The 25,554-nt window shown below is 27.8% G+C and overlaps 1 protein-coding gene across 2 annotated transcripts in view; it reads left to right on the top strand.

The window, feature by feature from the left end:
- LOC122857539 (poly(A)-specific ribonuclease PARN-like) overlaps positions 1-25,554 on the top strand; it is a 46,278-nt gene that overhangs the window by 2,422 nt on the left and 18,302 nt on the right. For both annotated transcript variants that reach the window (XM_044159781.1, XM_044159783.1), the window contains exon 9: positions 17,770-17,843. In XM_044159781.1, the coding sequence (XP_044015716.1) occupies positions 17,770-17,843 (74 nt within the window). The remainder of the gene's footprint in view (positions 1-17,769; positions 17,844-25,554) is intronic.

Genomic DNA, 25,554 nt, shown 5'->3' with positions numbered 1-25,554 from the left:
TCCTTGTTAACACTCTACTTGTCATTAAATAGGGTAAATTCATAGCTAGATTTTGTGGACGTGTCCTAAATAAAATCCTATAATGCTTTTTACATAGAAGATTTTGTGATACCAACCCCAAAAAATAGAAAGTTTGAACTTTACGCAATCATTTTTTTTTACGTTAACCATTCATTTTTCCATTATTTATTAATTTTATGCTATATATATTCCAATTAAAATCTATTACATATTAATGAAAAAAATATTTTACGATATTTATTCATTTCAATATTGCGCACAAAAATTTTTTTTGTTACTATGCATCGATGATTATCATCATATCAAGTTTTCTATTGATATCCAATCAATGTTCATATTCATTATTAATCTTAATTTTATTTAGTCAATAAAAAACATTTTTAATAATATTTTTATTAAGATTCGCATTTATGATGCTCTATTATTCTGTAATCAAGTTTCTTGTAAGTATGCAAGTTTAAATTTTCCTGCTCTTTCAATATTGCTCAGTTATCATGGCTCCTCATCAGAAAATCAATAAAAACCGTGTTTTTGACAGATAATTTTAATTATTATTCAGAAAGCAGTGTTAATACCCCATATAAAGCAAACATCCAAAAATTTCTTATTATTTTCATTATCATTAATGACATTTAAAAAAAAGTGTCTGTTAAAAAAGTAATTAAGGGCCGGTTTTTTCGTCCAACATTACAGTTAACTGAGCATTAACTAACTTTAACTAACTAAGGATTAACTACTTATCGATTGATATTTTCAATACTTAAAGCATGTAAAAAACGCAGTCGGTAACCAAATCCTTAGTTAGTTAACTAGAGTTTAAACCTTAGTTAACTGTAATGTTGGACGAAAAAACCGGCCCTTAGTTATGTTCAAAGCAAGAAGACTAGACTAGTCCCACCCCCACTACCGAAGTTTACTCTCCTGGTCTCTAGTCTTCTTGGTTCAAAGTAGGGATGTGCGATACTCGGCGATATATCGGATACTTTTACTCGATACTTTTTGATCCGATATACATATACCGAGTAACCGATATTTTTTACCAGATATCGGTCAAAAAGTACCGGAGACTAGTGATTGGGGATTTCAGCAATTTTATAATATATATTACCAAAAAAAATACCAAAAAATATTATTTTATAAACAATTATATAAATTAAAATGATAAAAATTGTTATTAAGGTTGAAAGTAAATAGAATTTCCAACTATACGATTTTCGAATTTTTGGTCCCATATAAAAGCCAGAATAATTATCTATTTTGTTAATTTTTTTTCAGAATTTTGTACCGTGGTTTTTTTTAGATAATTAATGTCAAAGTTGACAACTTTAACGCGTAGGTATAGGGACTGAACACATATTTTCTTCTGTAGTTGAAAAAGTTTCTATACGATTTTGCTTAATTTACTATCAGTTTGTACTTCTTTACAATACGGATTTTTTAAGCCCTCAATGATAATTTTCCACCGTGGATTTTAAAAGATATTCAGTTATCAGCAGTCCAATTCACAGGGCATTACAATTTAGGGCTTTTTTCCTCTACTGGCGGCGCTTGTAGAGCTTTTGTATGTGAAATCTATATAAAAAAAATTTGACAAGCGCCATCAGCGGCCAAAAAAAGCCCTAAATTGTATAAAATTTGCCCTGTGAATTGGACTGCAGAATCAAAATTTTCTATCATTAGCGGTCATTTTCTTTCTTTTATTCGTCGTGCTGTCTCATGTTTCTTGGCTATGGTAGTATGTGTGTGTCTATCCAGATAGACTGCATACACACATATTACCAAGAACCTGCCAGTATAGTGAATATATTTTGGACAGAGGGGCACTGAAAATATTTTTTATAACCATATGTAGATGCGCACCCTCTCAGGCCCAAACTTCATCCACCGATGCGATTTACTTTCAACCTTAATTTGAAATATATATTTAATAATTTCATCCAATATTAAATATTGTTTTGTATTTATTAAAAATACATATATATATTTATACATGCATTGTATTAATATATATTATTATTATTATATTAATCTTTATTATTATTGATTGATATATTAATAAAAAAATTTTATGTAAAACAATTTGAATTTAAATAAAAGAACAGACCAGTATTAAATAATATTAATACTGATATATTCAAATAAAATAATTAAAATAAAAAACTCATTAAACATTGGTTTTTTTTTTTTATTTGAAAAGTACTCGATATTCGATATACCGAGTACTTTTCAACCCGATATATCGGATAACCGATATTTGAAAAAAAAAAAATCCGATATATCAATACTGAATACTTTTAAAAGTATCGCACATCCCTAGTTCAAAGCAATTTCCAACATTCCTTCCCATAAGAGCTCATATATAACCCCACTAAAAGGAGTAAACCTTTAAAAATTATATAAAAAAAAAAAGTTTATAACAAAAAAACTGATTTTACAATAAAATACATCAATATTTGGGCGGACTGCACAAGTCATAGATCGTTTTACGTAAACATTAAATTCACTCAAATGTTTTTATTAAAACTTGTAAAATGATTTAAAAAATGAATTATAAAATGGTACTAATGTATAAAACTTGAAATTATATTTTTATGATATTAAAATAAATTAGGAACAACGTCTGTCATTATCTGAATAAAAATTGTTAATGATTTAATTTGTTAATTAAATCTCATTTTTATTTGAATGGAATATTTTATAATGGAGTATTTTAAAAGGTTATATATGATGATATATGCTAAATGGTTGAATGTTATTATTATAGTTTTTTCTTTTTCTCGAACAGCTCTTTTGTGAAACTAGCACTTTCGTGTTTTTGCTTTTTCTGATATTGATGTAGGTAAAATGCTTATAGATATCTGCTTTATTGACGTGCTTTATCTCTCTTTAATCAATGCGATCGAAATGTGTCAGAGTGAGATAAAGCACGTCAATAAAGCAGATATCTATCTGTCTATGACTTGTGCAGTCCGCCCCAATATTTTAACTCCAAGATAGTAGTTATTGCAAAAAAAATATGCAGCTCTATTATTCGGTATAGTTTTTTTGTGAATACAATTCAGTTTTGTAACTTCTGTTTTATCATTTTTCTTCTTCTGTCAACAAAAATATGATATTACCATACACCGAATGTCTTATTACTTTTTTTTGGTCCTAGGTAACTTTGTTTATTTATTATCAATTATTAAAGTTGCTATTTTTTTCGGGGTTAAACACTGTGGAATAGTAAGATTTTATTTTTTTTTGAGTTCAACTTAAACTTCATATAAAACTAAAAGTTCGAGAATTCCCAAAAACTATCAGTCTGTAGAGGAAAAAAAGACGAATTTTTCAGTTGAAAAATAATTGTCAGACCTAAAATATTTTGTTAATACAATATAAAAATCAATTTTTGTCTTTGTCTAAATGCTTGAGTAGAAGTGAGAAACAATATTTTCTCTTTTTTTTTTTATCTCTCGCCTCAGAAATATTATGTTTCTAAACTTAGTGGTTAGTGCCGTTAGTGGTCTTCGATATTGAGCGAAATACCGGAGACACGGGTATACCGAGTACCAAACTATTCGGTATTTTTTTCTCCCGATATACCAGTACTCGGTATTTCTTTGGCCAATACTTCAGATGACATGGGGCACGTTCCAAAACCTTCGTTCGGTTCGGTATATCAAGATGGCGGATTTCAGTGTTTTTTTTGCCATTTTTTTTATCGCAATAATAAGTTAATCACTTATACTTATTATTGGTGAGAATAAAAAATAAGTAACTAATATTATTCTCCTTCCTCTACTAAAAATACATCAACTGACACTAATATAGAAAAGTTTATAGGGTTGTTTAAAATTTTCATACATTTGATTTGAATCGCTGCCATCTTGATATACCGAACCGAACCAGGTTTTGGAACGTGCCTCTGTATATTGGGAATCATTCTAGGGACCTTGGGACAAGAGTACTTCGACCGGTGGTGACCTCAAAGTGAACTTAAATAATTTTTTTTTTTCGGTTTTTTTTTATAATGACGCCATTTCAAATAGACTACGTGCGCCGTTTTTAGAGATTTTACGTCGCCACATATAAAACAAGCTTTATTATTTAACAAGTTTTAAGATAATATTACTATATTTAATATCTATTCAATATGAAAAAATTTAATTATCAAAAAATTTAAAATTATCTATGTTTGACTTGACTTTAAATATATGTATTAATTTTATTTTCATTTCATGTATTATAATTATTATTGTTAATTATAATTAATTACTACATGCAATTTTTTTACTAATGAATCATTAAACGATGAAAGAATATCTTACAATATTTTGTTTGATATAGCAAAAAATATTAGTTAAATTTTATTTAGTTAATTTTGAATGAAAAAAAAAAAAAAGTACTCAGTACTCGATAGTCGATATACCGGTAGTTTTTTGAGCCGATATATTGAGTACCCGGTATTTCCTTAAAACTATTTGATCCATTTTATACCGAGTACTTCTGTTGAATATCGAAGACCACTATTCTAAACGCCATTCGCAAGAGTCCTCTAGATATGTTCGGGTAACACCTTAATGCATGGAGTATTATGGAGTAGACCTCCATGACATTATTGGTTTTTTTTTGTGATCGTGTGGGCAAAAAAAAATCAAAGGTTTTTCATGTCAGGGAATGACACTGAATGTAGCAGCCGAATCTAGTGGCCAGATATTTTTTAAATCAAATATTATTCAAAAAAATTATTTCGTACTCTATCAATTAGTATATATAGTCAAAAATAATTATTCAGGATTAATTATTATATTGCTCAATTATTTTTTTTCCGATTATTAATCTTGTTATTGTCTCTAGACTAATTGTAAAATATGAGGATTAAAAAACTTTCGATTTCATCGATCGACCGGTGGCTGAGCGGGCTAAAGCATGCGTTTAGAATAGTAATCCGTTGTTCGTATAGGTTTGATCCCGTCTAGTTGCGCGCACTTATAATTGTATAATTATATCCTTTGTCTTTCATTTCAGTACCTATATCTCTAAGTCTAACTCTATCCCAGTAATAATAAGTAAATATTTAAATCAATAAAAAAAAAGACCTGGTAACGTGTGTTGGGGCTGGTGGCCCGCGTTACTCATTGAAAATTGAAAATGAATTGACGAATAGAAGGACGTCGGAGTTAACTTGATGAAACTTAGAAAAAATAAGAAGCCCTGTGGTCTAGAGGTCAAGGCCTTTGCCCGGTAAGCAAAAGACCCGGGTTTGATTCCCGGCGGGGGAACTTCGTTATTTTTTCTAAGTTTCTAGTTTTTTTTTTTTCAAAAATGAAAATCTTTTTTCAAAATTGAAAATTTTCAATACTCCAGCTAGGGCCATGATGGCCATGTTACGTGATTTTGTAAATAAAATTATGTTTACGACTTTTTTTTCTATTAAATTTATTAAAATTTTTACGTTCTATAATGGCTACTGCTGCAGGACATTGAATTTTAATAAATTAAAAAATGGACAAATAACTTTCAAAACTCATTTAAAAACTCTTTATTGGGTTTTCTGATCGATAACAGATATACGTTTCACAGAGTTTTTTAATATATAAACAACGACACCATAAGAAAAAAAAAATTAATAAATAAATGTTAAAACATTGCTTCGAAAAAACGACGAAAAATAAATTTGAATTTTTTCTTAAGGCACTTTCATAGCTTGATTTTGGGGGCGTGTCCTAAATAAAATCCTATGCTTTTTACATTGTAGATTTTGTCATACCAACCCCACAAAAACCAAAAGTTTAAACTTTTCATGGTTATTTTTTTTGCGTAAACCATTTATTTTTTTCATTATTTATCAATTTTATGCAATATATTTCAATAAAAATCAATTATATATTAATAAAAAAAAATTATCTTATGATATTTATTCATTTCAATATTGCACACAAAAATTTTTGAAGTGAAACTTCTTTACGGAGGGTAGCGACAAAATTCGAGGCCCTGCTAGCTCTCGAATACTCTCTGTCACACGCTCTCTTATACTCTCTGTCACACGCTTTCGTATACTTTTTTTTTTTTTTTTAAAAAGTTTATTTCTGATAAAAGTAAAATACATTTTATTTGGTGTTAATTTAAGACGTAGAAAAAACTTAAAAAAGGGTCTATACAATATATACAAGGGAGGGGTTTGTTGAAGACATGGCCTGGTGGAAGCAGGCAACTCGAATCCAGTCTTGATGTATCAGCTTGTGTGTACTGATTTGTTTATTCTGGTAGTTGTATTTTTTGAAGTGTTGAACTGATGCTTTATTGTTGTTGTTTTTGTTGGAAAAGGCCTTTGGCAAAACCAGCAAGTCAAGTAATACTAGATGGTCTAGTATTACTATATATTAAAAAAAGTGATTGAGATTTTGATTGTTGTTGTGTATCTTGGGACTGTGGTGTTTAATTTCTATTATTATATCTTATTTCTCTCAAGATATTCAGTCTTGTTTCAAGTTCTTTTATATGTTGGGCATTTTCATTAAGCCACCAGTATTTTTTTTGGTTTAGACGATGGTTGTCTTGTTGGTCAACAGGAGGTATTTCTGTTGAGAACTTAAATTTATATTTGAATTTAAGGAAGTCATCTATTTTCATTAGTATTTTTTTGTCACCTTTGTTTCTTGCCCAGTGATATATTATTGGTATATTATTTTGGTCTTGGATTAGTCCCAAATGATCCAATGTGACAAACGCTTGTGGTGTGATATATGTTGTTATATTCATTTTGTTTAGCATTGCAACTGATGGTACCAGCATTGTTTGGAACAGTTTGTTGTTTAATTCTTGGATTTTGCTATAGTAGTCTCTTGTTAGCTTGATGATAAAGTTGTCTATTCTTGGTATATTTGCATCTGCATATATTATTTTATTGCTGATGTAATGTTTGAATCCAGTATGTGCTGATCTGTATGTTGACAAGCAGGATCTTAGGCATTTTCTTTCAAACATTCTTATTGCTTCCATCTCATTGGCACTAATGTTCCACCATATTGGTGCCGCATATGTTATTATTGGTCTTATTAATAGCATATAGCATATAACTTTTGCTCTTGGATATAGTTTTTTATTGTAGAATAATTTACTATTCGTTCTAAATGCTGCTTGAGCCTTTTTGAGGGCTTCGTCAACATGTTTATCACCTCTTGCCAAGTGGTCTAGGTGATAGCCAAGATATTTTACTGTTTTTTTATGTGGTATTGGTGTGGATATATTTTTTATTTTGTCGTTGATTTCAATTGAGAATTTTTGATAGTTTGTTCTGTTTATTTTTGATAATTTTTGTGCTAGTTTGTGTACTAATATTGTCTCACATTTTGTTGGGTTTATTTTTAGGTTCCAATCTAGGTAATATTGGTTTGCTTTGTTTACTAGGTCTTCTAGTGTTTCTCTGATGGTTGGTAGTTTGTTTCCAGCTACATATATTACCAAGTCATCAGCAAAAGCTAATGAGTATGTGTTGTTGCCGTCATTGAGGTTGAATGCGTTTAGTATATCACTTGTTAAGATATTGAAAAGTATGGGTGAGTTAACTGTGCCTTGTTGAAGGCCTTCAGTTATGTTGAATGTTTTGGAGCTGGTGTTGGATCCGTCCCATGTAACAAATGATTTGCCAATGATCATATCAGCAATTGTAGATATAAGGTTTTGTGGAAACTTTTTTTGGATTAGTTTGTATATTAGTCCATTGATCCATGTTGAGTCAAAAGCTTTTTCAATATCTATGAGGGCAGCTGCTACTAGATGGTTGTCTTGTAGGTGTATGTTGATATGGTTCATCATAACGTTAATTGCATGTGTGATTGAGTGTTTGTGTCTGAATCCAAATTGGTTATCAGGAATTATTTTGTTGTTGTTACAAAATGTCACGATTTGTTTATTTATGACACATTCATATACTTTACTTATGGCATATGTTAGACTGATGGGTCTGGTGCTTGCTGGATCGTTGGGATTCTTTCCTTTTTTTGGAATTGGTAATATTTTTGCTGTTTTCCAATCTATTGGAAAATATTTATGATTGAGTCCATTGTTGAATAGTATTGTAAATTATTGGATATGGTAAATGTTTTAGTATTATAGGTGGGATGTTGTCTAGTCCACTGGATGTTTTATTTGGTAGTCTTTTAAGGATGTTAATGACATCGTTAGTTGAGCACATTCTTAATTCATTGTTGTTTTTTGTGAGATATTGTGTTGGGTTGTGTGCTAGATTTTTTCTGTCAAATGTGGTTATTGTGATGTTGTTTTTTCTGTCTTCATTTAATTTTTTTATTAAATTTTCTGCTGTGTTGTTGATTATGTTTGTGTTCATAGCTGTTGCATTTAGTCTTCTTGGTGAATTTATTGTTTCATAGAATGCCCCTATGACATTTAGTTTGTCAATTGGGTCTGTGAATATGTATTTGTTATTTTCTATTGGTGTGTTTGGTAGATCACAGTTGCATCTGTCTAATACATTGTTGTTGTTTGTATCAATGTGTTGGTCTTGAAGTTCTATTGATTGTTTTTTCCTGAATAATCTGTTGATTATTGGGAAGAATTTATTGTGATTTCTATGATCAATTTGTGTAACTTGTGCATCCCAGTAGGCTAGATTTGTTTTTTCTAGTTCCACTCTTATTGCTTCTCTAGTTTGTGTTATTTGTTCTTTGACTTGTTTTGTTTCTAGTTTCTTTTTTGTTGGATCTGTTTTCAGTAGTTTATTGTATTTTGTTATTAATTTGGTTTTTTCTTTTTGTAATTTTTTTATTTTTGAATTGAAATATTTGTGTATGTCAGCTTTTGATTTTATTTTTGGTACTGTTGTTTCAATAGTGTTGTTGATTGCTGTTTCTATTTTTACCAGGTGTTCGTCAATCTCTTTTATTGAGAGATTTCTGTCACTAGGTAGATTGATGTTGTAATTTTTTTCTAGTTGTTTTGTGAATTTACCCCATTTTGTTGATTTATATTTATATTTAGCTGCTTGTGGTTGTTGGAAATTTATGGTTTCTTCGGCTGCTAAATTTATTGTGAATGATAGTGCATTATGATCACTGTCATAAGGTATGGTTTTTAATTTGCCAGGTTTAGCTGGATCTGTGGATATGTTTAGTCTTAAGTCAGCTATGCACAAGTCTAGATACGTTAGTGCTGGTGTAAATGTAGGTTCAGATGCTGTGTAGATCTTGGCTCTGTATAATGGAGCTGTATTTTCTATCCAAGTTGCTAGGTATCTGCCTCTTGAATTATTTTGTCTGTCACCGAAGTTTTTGTGTCTGGCATTAAAGTCACCAGCTATGATGTAGTAATTATTTGGATCATCTAGTTTGAGTTTGTTGAAAAGTTGATTGAGTTCTGAGATGAATAAATCTCTGTTGTCATTTGTTGCATATATGCTGACTATATATAGGTTGTTTTGTTCTGATGTGATCATTTTTATTATTGTGTATTCTAGTATTTCATTTGTTTTCGAGCTTGGATGAGATACTGTAGCAAATATTTTTTTGTATGAATGTGGCTGTTCCACCACCAATCTTTGCGTTTGGTCTGTCAGTTCTGATGGTATTGTAGTTCTCAAATTGTATTTTGTGTTTGTTATTCAGTTTTGTTTTTGAGGTAAGTATTATGTGGTGTTTATGTTCTTTTTGGAAGTTGAGTAGCTCTAATCTTCTGTTGTGGGCAATAATTGAGTTGACATTTATTGCTGCTATATTTATGGTGTTTGAGTTTGGTGTATTACTCATTTTGAATGTTCACTGTGTTCATAACTAATTGTTTTATATCATCTTCGTTGTCTTGTATTTTTTTGTATATTTCATTCAGCTGACTACTGAATATTTTTGTTATATTATTTGATATTTGTTGTATTATAGTGGCCGATAAATCATTTTTTAAGTTTTCAATCCAATCTTGATTGTTGTTATTTTGCATGTTGTTTGGTTTATTCATCTGCTGATATAGTTGGTGTGTGTTATTATTCGCTGTATCAGCATACGATGTGTTATTTCTTAGTGCTTTTTGACCATCAAATGTTCTTGGTTGTTGTTTGTTATTTTTTGATTTGATTGTTGCATCTTTTTGTGCTTGTAAGTTGGCTTTGATAAATGGGCATCCATAATATGATGCTGGATGTCCTTGTAATCCACAGTTGGCACATTTAAGTTTATCTTTATCTTTTGAATCTTTTTCTATTTCGCATTTACCTGGTTCATGTGATTGTGCACATTTAACACATCTGAATTCCAGGTTACAGTTGCTACTTGCATGTCCAAGTCTTTGGCATCTTTTGCATTGGAATATTTTTTTCTTTCTCATAAATTCCCATCTTACTTTTTGGTAAGCAAGATATTCTATTTTGGTGACATTTTTTGGGTTTGTATCTGATGATAGTTGTACCATGTGGTTTGTTATTATGCTTGTTATATTTTTGTCATTTTTATCTGTTTTTTTAAATTGTATTTTAGTTAATTTAATTATCGTTGTACCTGGTTCTGCTTTTTCTTTTAATTCATTTAATATTTCATCGTCTGTGTAGTCACCATGAATACCTTTTAATATTAGTGTTCTTGGTTTAAGTTCTCTTGGTGTGAATGTGAAGAATTTTATTTTTTCTTCGGTTAGAGTTGCTTTTATTTTAGTGTATATGATTTGATTTTTTGCTTGGATTTTTATTATTGTGCCAAATCTCAGTTTGGATGAAAAGGCATCAGCTTCAGTGAATTTGTTTTTTAATAATTCGTTTATTGTTTTAATTTTTTGATCAAGTATATTGATTGGTGGTGGTCTTGGTTGACGTTTATTATTATCATTTGTTTTTGGTGTTGTTGTAGTTTCTTTTGATGATTCATAGTCATCAATTACCATTTCGGTTGTGTTTTCGTTTTCAATTTCTAAAAATTTGTTAATACTTTCATTAGATTTGTGTATTATTGGTTTGGGTTGCTTACTTGGATTTTTGGGCATTTCCCAGTTGTTGTTTTCAGAGTTGTCTGATGAAGTAGTTGGTTGTGGTGTAGTATTCGTGTTGTTTGCGTTAAGTGTGTTGCTTGAGTTTTCTTTTGAGCTGTCATCAACTTGTTGTTGTTGTTGTTTTTGTGTTATACGTCTATTGAGGAATCTGGCAGCTGTTGCATCAGGTCCCAATGTTTTTAATCTCATATTGTAATCATGTTCAATCTGGATTGGGTCTTTTTGGATTGAGCGATTTCTTTTTTTACCTATGTCAGGAAAATCATTATTGGAATCCTCGTTAAAGGATTTTCTTTTTGGTTTTGTTGATGTTATTTGTTGACGTTGAGCCATTGTCCCCTGGGAGAAGCTGGGTTTAACCCAACTTTCCGAGGTACTGTTTTTGTTTAAGCTATTTAGCTTATTCACTATTGTTTTTGTATTACTTTTATGTAAGGAATAGTTAGTGTAAGGGTTTTGTGTGATTTTAAAATATTATTTATTTGTTATTAACAATATATTTATTAATAATAAATTGACGTTCGAGAGGTCATTCATTACTTGCTGCCTTATAAAATGATACTTAATATCTATATGCTTAGTTCTCTTATGACCGACAGGGTTAGATGCTATACTTATACATCCTGTATTATCTTCATATAAAATACATTTATCAATAATTATATTAATTGTTTTCGCTAAAGATCTTAACCATATCGCTCCTTTTGTTGCTTCAAATAAACCCATATATTCAGCCTCGGTTGATGACGTCGCTATTGTCATTTGTTTATGAGAATTCCACGATATAGTACATTCTTCATACATTTTAAAAATATAACCTGTCGTACTTTTTCTTTCATGTAAATCACCACCCCAATCTGCATCAGCATAGCCAATTAATATATTATTATAATTATCATTTCGAGTGTATGTCAATTTTATATCTATTGTACCTTTTAAATATTTTAAAATACGTTTTAAAGAATCCCATAATGTCTTATTATTTTTATTTAAATATCTACTCAAAATATTCACTGATATACTCAGATCAGGTCTTGTACAAACCATTAAATACATTAAACATCCCAATAAATTTCTACACGGTGCATCATAACTCTCATCTTTATTTAAAGCTTCTTGGTCTATTTTTGTTTCAAGTGGAGTACTTGCGGGGTGACTATCAGTCATATTGAATTTACTTAAATTTGATTTTATGTATGTGCTTTGATCTAGTATTATTTTATTCTCAATTCTAATTATGCGAATCCCAATAAATAATTTTATTTCATTCATATCGACCATTTGAAATTTATTCATTCAATAATTTTTTAAACTAGCCATTGTGTCGTCACGTGAAGTTAAAATCACCAAATCATCAACATATAAAACTTAATAAATATTTTCCATAATATTCCCCCTGTCTAAAATATAAATACAAGGATCAACCTCGGAATTTTTAAAACCCTTTTCTCTAAGTGTCCGCTCAAATATTTCATACCAACATCTAGCTGCTTGTTTTAACCCATACAATGCTTTATTTAATTTACATACTTGATTATTACTTGATTCAATACCCTCCGGTACCCTCATATAAATATCCTCTTTTAACTTCCCATTTAAAAATGCTGTTTTTACATCCATATGGTGTATCAATAAATTATTTTGATTTGCAAAAGCTAAAATAAGTCTAAAACTTGTGATACGAGCTACGGGGGCATATGTCTCATTATAATCTACTAAATATTCTTGGCTAAAACCCCTAGCAACAAGCCGAGCTTTATATTTATAAGGATTTCCAAGTTCGTCATGTTTAATAGTAAATACCCACTTACAATCAACAATATTTTTATCTTTGGGCTTATCAACTAAAGACCAGGTATCATTCATTCTCAAAGAATTTATTTCCTCACACATCGCTTCTTCCCATTTTTGTCTATCTTTTCTATTTATAATTTCCTGATAATTTTCCGGTATTTTAGTCATAGCTGATTGCGCATAAATTAAATATTCTGGCATGTCACTCTCATTATAATTTACTCTATTTAAATTTTTAATACGTTTACTTTTTCTTAAATTATTTTTATCAATATTATCATTGTCAGGCTCATTATTTGTTTCGCTTAAATTTTTATCAATACCATTTTTATCAATTTTATTACCAATATTTATATTTTTATTAATTAAATTTTTACCATCGTTATTATTATTATTTATATTTTTACCAGTATTATCATCATTCATATTAATACCATCATTTTCATTATTATTTATATTTTCATTTTCATTATTATTATTATTTATATTGACCTCACTCGTCAGTGACGGTTCATGTAATTGCAGACCACCCGTCGGTGCATCCATAAGCGTACCATTGCTTATTTCACGAGACCCAAAAATATTATCATAATTTATTTTAACTGATTTTTCATTTTCAGTAAGTGGCCTAAATTCTTTAACACTTGTCTCATCTGCAATTACATCTCTCACGATATCGAATTTCCAAATATCAACATAAAAAATTTTATAACCATTAGGTTCATAACCAACCATAATTCCTTTTATAGATTTTTCATCAAATTTTCTTTTTCTTAATTTATTATGTACGTACATTGTCGAACCAAATACTTTTAAAAATTTATAATTCGGCTTTTTACCATGCCACATTTCAAACGGAGTTTTATTTTGTTTTAGCGCTTTTGTAGGTATAATATTAATTAATTGAGTCGCGCTTAATACAGCTTCACCCCAAAACATCAAATCTAATTTCGCGTCAGATAACATCGCACGTGCTTTCTCGGTAATCGTACGTATCATTCTTTCAGATAACCCATTCAACGACGGTGTATACGCGACTGTTCTATGATAAGTTATACCCTTTTCTACACAAAATTCTTTCATTTCATTAGATAAATATTCGCGCCCATTATCACAATATAAATTTACCATTTTTAAATTAAAATGACTTTCTCCCTTTGCAACAAAATCTTTAAACGCGGAAAATACATCTGATTTATTTTTAAGTAAATATGTTACGCAATAGTGTGTAAAATCATCTACAAAAATTACAAAGAAATTTTTATCATCAATAGTCGGTGGATTAATTGCACCTCCCACATCTGTATGAACAATAAATAATGGTCGCCTCACATGCTCTTTATTTTTACTTTTATTAAAAGGCAATCTAGCCTACTTCCCGTTAATACATGCCTCACACAAAATATCGACCGGTTTTACATTTGAAAGTTGATCTAAATCTTCTATCATTTTATTATTAATTATCTCTGAAAATTTCGCTTTACTTATATGACCCAAACGTCTATGCCATAAATTATAATTATTATTTTTACTAATATTATACGCCTGAATATTTATTTCATTTTCAATTCTAAAAACAGCTTTAGTTAAATTTTCTTTTGACTCACCCTTCATGTACACCTTACCTCCCTTGATTACTTCAAGGTTATCATTTTTAAAAATTACTTTCATACCCTTTTTCACTAATTTGTGAACAGACAATAAATTATGATGCAACTCTGGACAATAGTAAACATTTTCAAGGACACATGGTATATCCATGTCTGTTATTGCATATATATTTCCTTGCTTTGTTGCCTCAATATGATTTCCAGCTGTAAATATTTTTACTGGTGTCTCAAGTACTTTAAAATTTTCTGCAATGTCTTTTCTGTTGATAAAATGATCTGTAGCTCCAGAGTCCAATATAAATGTGATTTTATCTTCATCATTATTTGTAAATTCTCTATCTCCAATCATTAAGGCTGTTCTCTCAAAGAAATTACATGAAGTTGACATATCATTTGCTTGTGCATGATGTGCATATTTTTCATTATTATTATTGTTGTTATAATTGTTGAATTTATTATTATTATTATTATCAGTATTTCCATTTGAAAAATTATTATGACGTTGATTACTGAAATTATTATTATTGCGATAATTATTAAAATTATTATTACGGTTGTTGTTAAAATTATTATAACGATTCTTATTGAAGTTATTATTATTATTCATTTGATTTTTAAGTATGAAACAATCCTTTTTAATATGATTTAATTTACCACAATGAAAACATTTCTTTTGATATTTAAAGTTTGGTCTACTTGAATTATTAAATTTACCCTTAAATCGTGGATTGAATTTATTTTTAAAATTGCTTTTATTATTTAAATTTTGATTATCAGAAATATTTTTATCAGTTTGAGTATTAAGTGCTTTAGTACTTGTATCACGTGATTCAATGGTTAATCTCATTTCATATTCTAATAATTTTGTTTTAATCAAATATAGAGTTGTTTTTGTTTCTTTTAAATTATCAATTGAAAGTCTTATTGGTTCATATATACTTGGCAATGATTTGAATAAGTAAAGCATTTTTTCTGTGTCACCCATAACTACACCTGTATTAACTAATTCAGTTACAATGCTATCAAATAACATGAAATGTTCTGTGAGATTTGTATTAGCTTTTATTTTTAATGACATTAATTTTTCTCTCAAATACATTTGTCTTAATGGACTTTTGCCTTCAAACATTTTATCTAATTCTGTAAAAATATTTTTACTTCTATCATCTTCTTTAATTGATAAAGCATGTGCATCATTTAAATAAGAACGAATTATTATTTTTGCTTTTGTATCTTCTCTAATCCATCTGTTATCTGGATTCTCTGGTATTTCATCATCAATTATTGTTAACAATTTTTCTTTAGCTAATAAATCTCGGATACGTAATTTCCATATTGGATAATTTTCTCCATTAAATGGTTTAATATTTTTATTCATTGAATCCATTTTTAAATTTTTATTTTTAACTTTTTATTAATTAAATTTATCAACCCTCTATTTGTTAAAACTTGAATTTATTAAATTTTTAATTTCAAGAGAAAAAAAAATTTTAATACAAATAATTAAAAATAAAATTTGTAAAACTGTCCACTGACTCGACTGAAATTATAGTCTTATATATCTATAACGTTACCAGAATAATTATCCATTATTTAATTATGTGTCTTTGTCACAAACAAAAAAAATTATATTTATATAAAAAAAATGAGTTTGATTTTTAAAAGTTTGTCGTATCACTCATCACTTATATTTTTCAAGTTATTAATCACTTGATAGTTTCATTATTATAAACTATTCACTAAAATATTTATTCACCAAAAAATTTTATTTTATTTTTATTTTTTTTTAAAACACGCGGTGGTGTAAACCAAGGCACGTAGCCCTGAGCCCATAACCTGTTAGAATTTATAGCTTATATTTTATTATTTATCTAAATAATTATTTATCAAATAAAGAACAATATAAGAGGAATTATTTAAGGTATATAAAATGAGGTAGACTTTAAATTAATTAATTATTTTCTTTAATCAAAAGCTACGTATAGGGAGATCGTGTCAATGCTTATGTGTACCAGACAAGAGTCCCAATTAGACTGACTCACAAAATTATATATCGACATAATATTAATTCTTTATTCCTTTGTCTTAATCTCACTTCCAGCATTCGTCATTTATTCCCAGAAAAATATTTCGGTTACACCATGCATCAACATCATCCGATCACACCATACTCACATACATACACACAATCTCATTCTCATAAACAAAATAAATTTAATCTTTATTTCGTTTCATTATTACTTCTTGTTTATTCTACAGAAATAAAATCATATTTCCAACAATAATATTCGAAATATAAATACTAATAATTATTATTAACTAATAATATTTATATTTGAATATAACTGTCAGTATTAATATTATTATTATTATTATTATTATTATTATTATTAATATTCAGCGTGACATGAAACTCTGAAAGAAGTTTCATTTCCCCCGCGCGTACTCGCAACACGCTAATTTTTTTTTTTTGTTAGTATGCATCACTGATTTCCACTGATATTAAGTTTTCTATTTATATTTAATTAATATTAATATTCATTATTAATCTTAATTTTATATAGTTAATAACAACATTTTGAATAATATTTTTATTAACACTTGCATTTATGATGCTCCATTATTTTGTAATTGAGTTTCTTTCGTGCAAGTTTAAATTTTCCCGCTATTCCAATATTGCCCAGTTATCATGGCTCCTCATTAGAAAATCAGTAAAATCCGTGTTTTTGATAGATAATTTTAATTATTACTCAAAAAGCAGTATTAAAACCCCATGTGAACCGAACATTAAAGAATTCTTTATTATTTTTACTATTATTGATTAGTTTTTGAAAAAAAAGTGTTTGTTAGAAATGTAATTTAGTTATGTTCAAAGAAATTTCAAACATAGCCTCCTATAAGAGCCCATGTATAACCCCTCTAAAAGTAGTCAACTTTTAAAAATTATTAAAAAAAAAAAAGTTTATAACAAAAAAACTGATTTTACAAAACGATGCATTAATATTTCAACTATCTACTGTATAAATTTTAAGAGATTCTGATTGTTGGAACGTAGCTATGAATGTATCTTAAATGTTGCCAGCCGAAAATAAACTTAAAAAAAAATCTTAAAGGATGTGTACACATGCAAGAATATTTGTCACCAGATATCTCTAAACGTTTTAGTAATATCTCGATGAAACCTAGTTATTTCTGTTAACTTGATTAATTTTTGATCAGGATCGGATATCAAATCCGTCGAGCCTGACCAGATTTCCACTCGGGCTAATCTAAACCTTAATAACGACTAAGGTGCTTTCTTACTAATTTTTTATTTAGTATAGAGAATTTTACATGAATGAATAATACTAATTTTTTACTTGATGGTTTTCAGAAATTCTTTGGAGGATCGAAAAGAAACTAAGATCGAAGAAAAAGAAGGAGAGGAAGGCTGGGAACTCGCGACAGGTATAATGATGGCAGTATCCGAAACCAGTGTTTCCACCTTGCGGTGGACACTTGAGTCCTCGGATTCTGCTATTCTACCCAATTTATATACATATAACCTTTACTCATTGCTACACTGGAAAAAAAAATTTTAAAATCAAGTTTTATATTTCATTAGCCTGGGGTTGATGGAATTAGAATAAGCTATTATACTCATTCTATTGGAGTTTTTTTTGGAGAATATTGGAGTGAAGTTAAAATTGTTTTTTACTTATTATTAATCAATTAAAATTTAGTGGTGCAGTATGCCGGGACTTTTTTAATTTTTAACTTCTTATTTCCCAGGTAGGAGTTCTCGGGCTTGAACAACTGTGCCCGACTTGTGCGAGGTTCGTGTATCAAGCCTGAGGAGCACAGGCTTGACACATGACTGTCCCCGTTGTTTTTAACCGGCCTCACACAGGCCTCAACAATCCAGGCTTGTGTCAAGCCTGTGTTTTTTGTTTTCCCCGGCCTCACACGAACCTCGTTAACACAGGCTTGACACAAGACTGTCCCTGTATGTTTTCCCCGTCTCATACAGGCCTCAATAGTCCAAGCCGGTCTCAAGCCTGTTTTTTTGTTTTCCCCGGCCTTACACGAGCTTCGTTAACACAGGCTTGACACAAGACTGCCCCCGTTGTTTTTATCCGGCCTCACACAGGCCTCAATAGTTCAAACCGGTGTCAAACCTGTTTTTTTTGTTGTCCCAGGCCTTACACGAGCCCTGTGTCAAGCTCGTTTTACCAAGCCTGACACGAGACTTGACTTGTGCATATATTTAATTAAAAAAAAAAAATTACAATAATACAATAATATGAATTGTAAATAGAAGTTTTAAATAGCAATTATTAGGTTTTGACTATGTGCCAGGCTTTTACAAGGACTGTGCATTAAGTCTCGAATAGATTCATTCATATCAAAACTTTTACTGACTCTTTCATGAATACCCCGGTGGTTGACTAGATAGAGCATTGGAGTTCCACGTGAGAGACCTAGGATCGATCCCCTGTTACGCCGTTTATTTTCGTTCAAATTTTATCGTTACTTCAAATTATATCGCGTGAAAAATACAATTGTCAAAAATAATAAAGTAATAATAATAGTTTATTTTTATTTTTTTTATAACTTTTTTTGCAAGCCTGGGTACACAAGCCTGCACGAAAAGAACTTTTTTGTGAAATTTACCAACACAAATATTTATTTTTACATGGTCGCCACGAGAGTTAGGATTGAAGCGCCAACAATGTAATTTAAAAGAAATAACTTGTTTATTTCTGTGTATATATTAGAAATTTTACAGTGTAAAATGTAAAAATAAAACGGATGTTATATTTTTGAAATAATTTCTTTTTCACATGGAACAATGTAAGATTAAAATGTTGATGAGTTTTTTTAAGGGTGACCATGTAAAAATAAAATTGAATTTTTTTACAAATGCTAAAAAAACAAAAAAAAAATAATAATGGTATTAGACTTGTTTTTAATTTTTTTTTTTTTTTTTGTTGACGACTGTTCTGACCGGGATTTGAACCTGTGACTCTACCTTAACCTTTGATACCTATAGTCTAAATCCGAGTGCGTTATCCTCTTTTGGTTTTATTAAAGAATTTCTTTTTCCAAAAAGTTATTTCCCAAGAACTCTGGCGAAACAGTTGATAGCAAAACCAGAAAGAACCAAAAACAATGAAAATGCAAAATGAATATTATTTTTTATTTCACATATTTTGTTTATAAATACATAGGTGAAAAAAATGATACACCAGAATGATTACCGTTGAAAATTAAAAATTTTCAATACTCTGCCTAGGGCCGTATTGAATGATTTTTAATAGTAACAATATGATAATAGTACATTTTTTTTATTTTTAGGGAATTTTTATTTCCCATTGTTTTCGCTTTTCTTCTGGCCCCCCCCCCCCCTTCAACCATGGTAGACACCCCCCCTAAAAAATTTTCTAAGTCCTTTAATCTCAACTATGGTAGACACCCCCTCCCCCAAAAAATTTTCTAAGTCCCTTAATCTTAACGAATACAATATATATGGAAAATATAAAGAAAAATATAGAAAAGTGACTGAATATAAAGAAAGAAACGATAAATATGGGAAAATATCAGTAAATATAAAGGAGAATATAGAAAAATATCAAAGAAAAATCGCTAAATATAAAGGAAAATATAGAAAAGTGACTGAATATGAAGAAAGAAACGATAAATATGGGAAAATATCAGTAAATATAAAGGAGAATATAGAAAAATATCAAAGAAAAATCGCTAAATATAAAGGAAAATATAGAAAAGTGACTGAATATAAAGAAAAAAACGATAAATAAGGGAATATATCAATTATGCCCCCCCCCCCCCGAAAGTTTTCTAAGTCCCTTAATTAATCTAAACACGATGAATATGGCAAATGAAGAAAAATATAGGAAAATAAAGAATATACAAACGAATAAACAAAAATATAGAAAAATCACTGAGTATAAATAAAAATACGATAATTATAGAAAAATATTAAAAAAATATCAGTAAACAAAAAAGAAAAGTATAGCAAAATATCATGGAAAAATCATATTTTTCAACAATAAGATTAAAAAAAAAATTATTAACATGATAAATTATTAAATATTCAATTTAAACAAAATATATACGATCACTGGAGGATTAGTGAGAAAAATTAATGAACAATACCCATCAATAAATAATAAAGAAATAATGATACCAGTAGAAGTTAATATAAAATTCGATGACGATGAGGAAAATGAAAATATACCAAACATTAATTTCGAGTTTAAAAAAATACAAGAAATTGTACATCTACCAATTAATTCATTTGCAGGCAAAATAATTTTAGCGAAAAAAAAAAAAAAAAAGAAACTATTCAATAGTAATAATGACATTATTTAGATATCATCGCAATCATAATAGCAATAAATAAAGTGGAATTCATATATGCAATGTCAAGACAGTTAAAGCTAGCCAAACAGTGATTATGAAGTAAAATAAAATTTAAATGAAAAAAGTTTAATTAAACTAAATAAAGATAATAAATTTACCGGAAAATATATTTTTAGATTGAACTAACTATATGGAATGAAAAGGCAGAAAATTTCTAGGGAAAAAGGGTGATGTGATAGCGTTAAAGGAATTGAAAATAAATGAATATAAAAATTAAAAATATAATGACGACTTAACAATTAAAACGTTAAATCCTGATTCAACCGAGAGAAAAAAAATAGAATAAATACAATCGAACTTGACAATTTTGTAATAAATATTTAACATTGACAGACTAAAATCATAGTACAACAAAATGAATATAAACAGAGTTTGTTAGAAGAACGCGATTCTGGACATGTTCTATTCTTGAAAAAATATATTATGATGTTCATCCTATTCTAAATCTACCTGTAAAAAAAGTCGGGGTACCTTCGGGGTGAAAAAATAAAACTACCCTAAAATTGCCGATATTGAGATAATTATTAGTTTAATCAAGTAAAAGTTGTAGAAAAAAAAATAAGGGGTAAGTCAAATGTTTTTAATTGTTAAAAGTTATGGGGTTCAAAGTTTTGGGGATGAATGAGCGAATTTATAACCACTGCGACCGGTCGATACGGCGCGCGCATATTCTGTCACTGTTTTATTTCATCTCATTCTCGCTTATACGTAGCACTCGGTTTGCTGTCTTTTTAGATACTCACACTCGGTTACGCTCGGCCACGCTCGTTCATTCGGTTCTTACTATCTGTCTTCTTTAAATATATATCTTTTCTTTTTTCATTCAAATCAAACTCTGAGCCGATTTTCATTTTCGAAGCATCCGCGGCCGAAGAATAATAACAAAAGCAATTGTTTATTGTTAAATTAATATTAACAATTGGATACTAGCTTCAATAGTTGACCGATTTCAATAATTTTTTTTTTGTTTTAAAGGGCTTGAAACGTGCTATCATCTTATTGGATAAAAAAAAATTATCACTCAAAAAACAACAATAAAATAAATTGTTTTTTGTGAAATTATTATTTAAAATTAAGTTTCTATTTTGATAATTGATTGATTTTTTTTTTTTTTTTATTTGTTTTAAAGGGAACAAAACCAACTTTAATAATACTGTAAAAATAAAATTTTCATTCGAAAAACAAGAATAAAATTAATTGTTTATTGTAAAATTATTATTTAAAAATCGAATTTCTATTTTAATAATTGATTGCGATTTCTTTTTTTTTTTGTTTTTAAGGAGACAAGACAAACGTCAATATGACTGTGAAAAGAAAATTTATAAATCTGAAAAATAACAATTAAATTAATTGTTCATTGTAAAATTATTATTAAAACTTAAATTCCTATTTTAATAATTAATTGATTTAAAAATTTTGTTTTTTTGTTTTTTTAGAGGCTAAGACAAACTTCAATATTACTGTGAAAAAAAAATTTCACTCGAAAAGTAACGATAAAATTAATTATTTATTGTAAAATTACTATTTAAAAATTGACATTCTATTTTAATAATTGATTGCGATTTGTTTTTTTTTTTATTATTATTGAATTTTACAATGAACAAATTATTTTATTGTTGTTTTTCAAGTTCAGAAATTGTTTTTTATTTCTAATATTGAAGTTTGTCTTATCTATTTTTCAAAAAGAAAAAGAAAAGAAATCAATCAATCATATTAAAATGGAATCTCAATTTTAAATAATATTTTTACAATAAATAATATTAAATAATATTGTTCGAAATTAAATTTCTATTTTAACAATTGATGGTTTTTTTTATCTTTTTTTTGTTTTTCAAAAATAAGGAAAAGACAATTTTGTTGTGTTAAAATTTATAAATTTTTTTTTTTTCAAAAAAATTGAAGTTTGTCTTGCCTACTTTAAAAAAAAAAAAAAAGAAAAAGAAATCGCAATCGATTTTTAAATATAGTAATTTTACAATAATCAATTAATTTCGCTTTTGAGGAAATTTTTTTACAGTATTATTAAAGTTTTAAACTTAAATGTTAATGAAAAAAAAAAAAAAAATTATGACAAAAAAAAAACAACAATAGAAGCAATTGTTTTTTGTAAAATTATTATTAAAAATTAAAATATTAATCAATTTCAAAATTTTTTGTTAATGAGGCAAAACATAAAAATTTATTCATTTTAGAATAATCTACATATTGTCTACTAAATGTTACAATTTTTTTTTATTGCAAATATCTCGTAATGAAATTGTTTAAACAATTCAACAACTCGAAAAAAGTGTATGAATTTTATATAAATTCAAGTCGTTAAATTGATCAAACAATTTAATCTCGAGATATTTACAATAAAAAAAATAGTAATATATAGTAGAACAATATGTTAATTATTACAAATTAAATAAATTTTTTTGTCTTCACTAATAAATAATTAATATTTTTATAAACAAATAAAATTCTTTGAATTAACGAGTTTTCTTCTTTCATTTGTTAATGTAAATATCTATTGTTAATGAGGCAACACATAAAAATTTATTTATTGAATAATAATCTACATATTTTCTACTATATAATAATTTTTTTTTTTATTGCAAATATCTCGTAATGAAATTGTTTAAACAATTTAACAACTCAAAATTATCAAATTTATACACTTTCTGATAGTTGTTAAATTGTTTAAACAATTTCATTACGAGATATTTGCAATAAAAAAAAAATTAATATATAGTAGACAATATGTAGATTATTATTAAATAAATAAATTTTAACACAACAAAATTGTCTTTTCCTTATTTTTGAAAAACAAAAAAAAGATAAAAAAAACCATCAATTGTTAAAATAGAAATTTAATTTCGAACAATATTATTTAATATTATTTATTGTAAAAATATTATTTAAAATTGAGATTCCATTTTAATATGATTGATTGATTTCTTTTCTTTTTCTTTTTGAAAAATAGATAAGACAAACTTCAATATTAGAAATAAAAAACAATTTCTGAACTTGAAAAACAACAATAAAATAATTTGTTCATTGTAAAATTCAATAATAATAAAAAAAAAAACAAATCGCAATCAATTATTAAAATAGAATGTCAATTTTTAAATAGTAATTTTACAATAAATAATTAATTTTATCGTTACTTTTCGAGTGAAATTTTTTTTTCACAGTAATATTGAAGTTTGTCTTAGCCTCTAAAAAAACAAAAAAACAAAATTTTTAAATCAATTAATTATTAAAATAGGAATTTAAGTTTTAATAATAATTTTACAATGAACAATTAATTTAATTGTTATTTTTCAGATTTATAAATTTTCTTTTCACAGTCATATTGACGTTTGTCTTGTCTCCTTAAAAACAAAAAAAAAAAGAAATCGCAATCAATTATTAAAATAGAAATTCGATTTTTAAATAATAATTTTACAATAAACAATTAATTTTATTCTTGTTTTTCGAATGAAAATTTTATTTTTACAGTATTATTAAAGTTGGTTTTGTTCCCTTTAAAACAAATAAAAAAAAAAAAAAAATCAATCAATTATCAAAATAGAAACTTAATTTTAAATAATAATTTCACAAAAAACAATTTATTTTATTGTTGTTTTTTGAGTGATAATTTTTTTTTATCCAATAAGATGATAGCACGTTTCAAGCCCTTTAAAACAAAAAAAAAATTATTGAAATCGGTCAACTATTGAAGCTAGTATCCAATTGTTAATATTAATTTAACAATAAACAATTGCTTTTGTTATTATTCTTCGGCCGCGGATGCTTCGAAAATGAAAATCGGCTCAGAGTTTGATTTGAATGAAAAAAGAAAAGATATATATTTAAAGAAGACAGATATAGTAAGAACCGAATGAACGAGCGTGGCCGAGCGTAACCGAGTGTGAGTATCTAAAAAAAGACAGCAAACCGAGTGCTACGTATAAGCGAGAATGAGATGAAATAAAACAGTGACAGAATATGCGCGCGCGTATCGTGTTCTCTCTATTTTTTGGTCGCAGTGGTTCTCTAAATTCATATTAAAATTCATCTCGCGTCATCCCCAAAACTTTGAACCCCCATAACTTTTTACCCTTTACAATTAAAAAAAAAAAACATTTGACTTACCCCCCTTATTTTTTTTTTTTCTACAACTTTTACTTGAAACTTTTTTTGATTAAACTAATAATTATCTCAATATCGGCAATTTTAGGGTAGTTTTATTTTTTTTCTCACCCCCGAAGGTACCCCCGACTTTTTTTTTTTTACAGGTAGATTTAGAATAGGATGAACATCATAATATATTTTTTTCAAGAATAGAACATGTCCAGAATCGCGTTCTTCTAACCTTTTAAACTCTCTGTTTATATTCATTTTGTTGTACTATGATTTTAGTCTGTCAATGTTAAATATTTATTACAAAATTGTCAAGTTCGATTGTATTTATTCTATTTACTTTTTTCTCTCGGTTGAATCAGGATTTAACGTTTTAATTGTTGCTGAAGTCGTCATTATATTTTTAATTTTTTTATATTCATTTATTTTCAATTCCTTTAACGCTATCACATCACCCTTTTTTCCCTAGAAATTTTCTGCCTTTTCATTCCATATAGTTAGTTCAATCTAAAATATATTTTCTTTGGTAAATTTATTATCTTTATTTAGTTTAATTAAACTTTTTTTCATTTAAATTTTATTTTACTTCATAATCACTGTCGTCTGCTAATGTTATTGTTCTTTATTT

This window comes from Aphidius gifuensis, linkage group LG5, assembly GCF_014905175.1.
Source record: "Aphidius gifuensis isolate YNYX2018 linkage group LG5, ASM1490517v1, whole genome shotgun sequence".
NCBI classification, from domain to species: Eukaryota; Metazoa; Arthropoda; class Insecta; order Hymenoptera; family Braconidae; genus Aphidius; species Aphidius gifuensis.
This window is presented reverse-complemented; position numbering and strand designations above follow the sequence as displayed.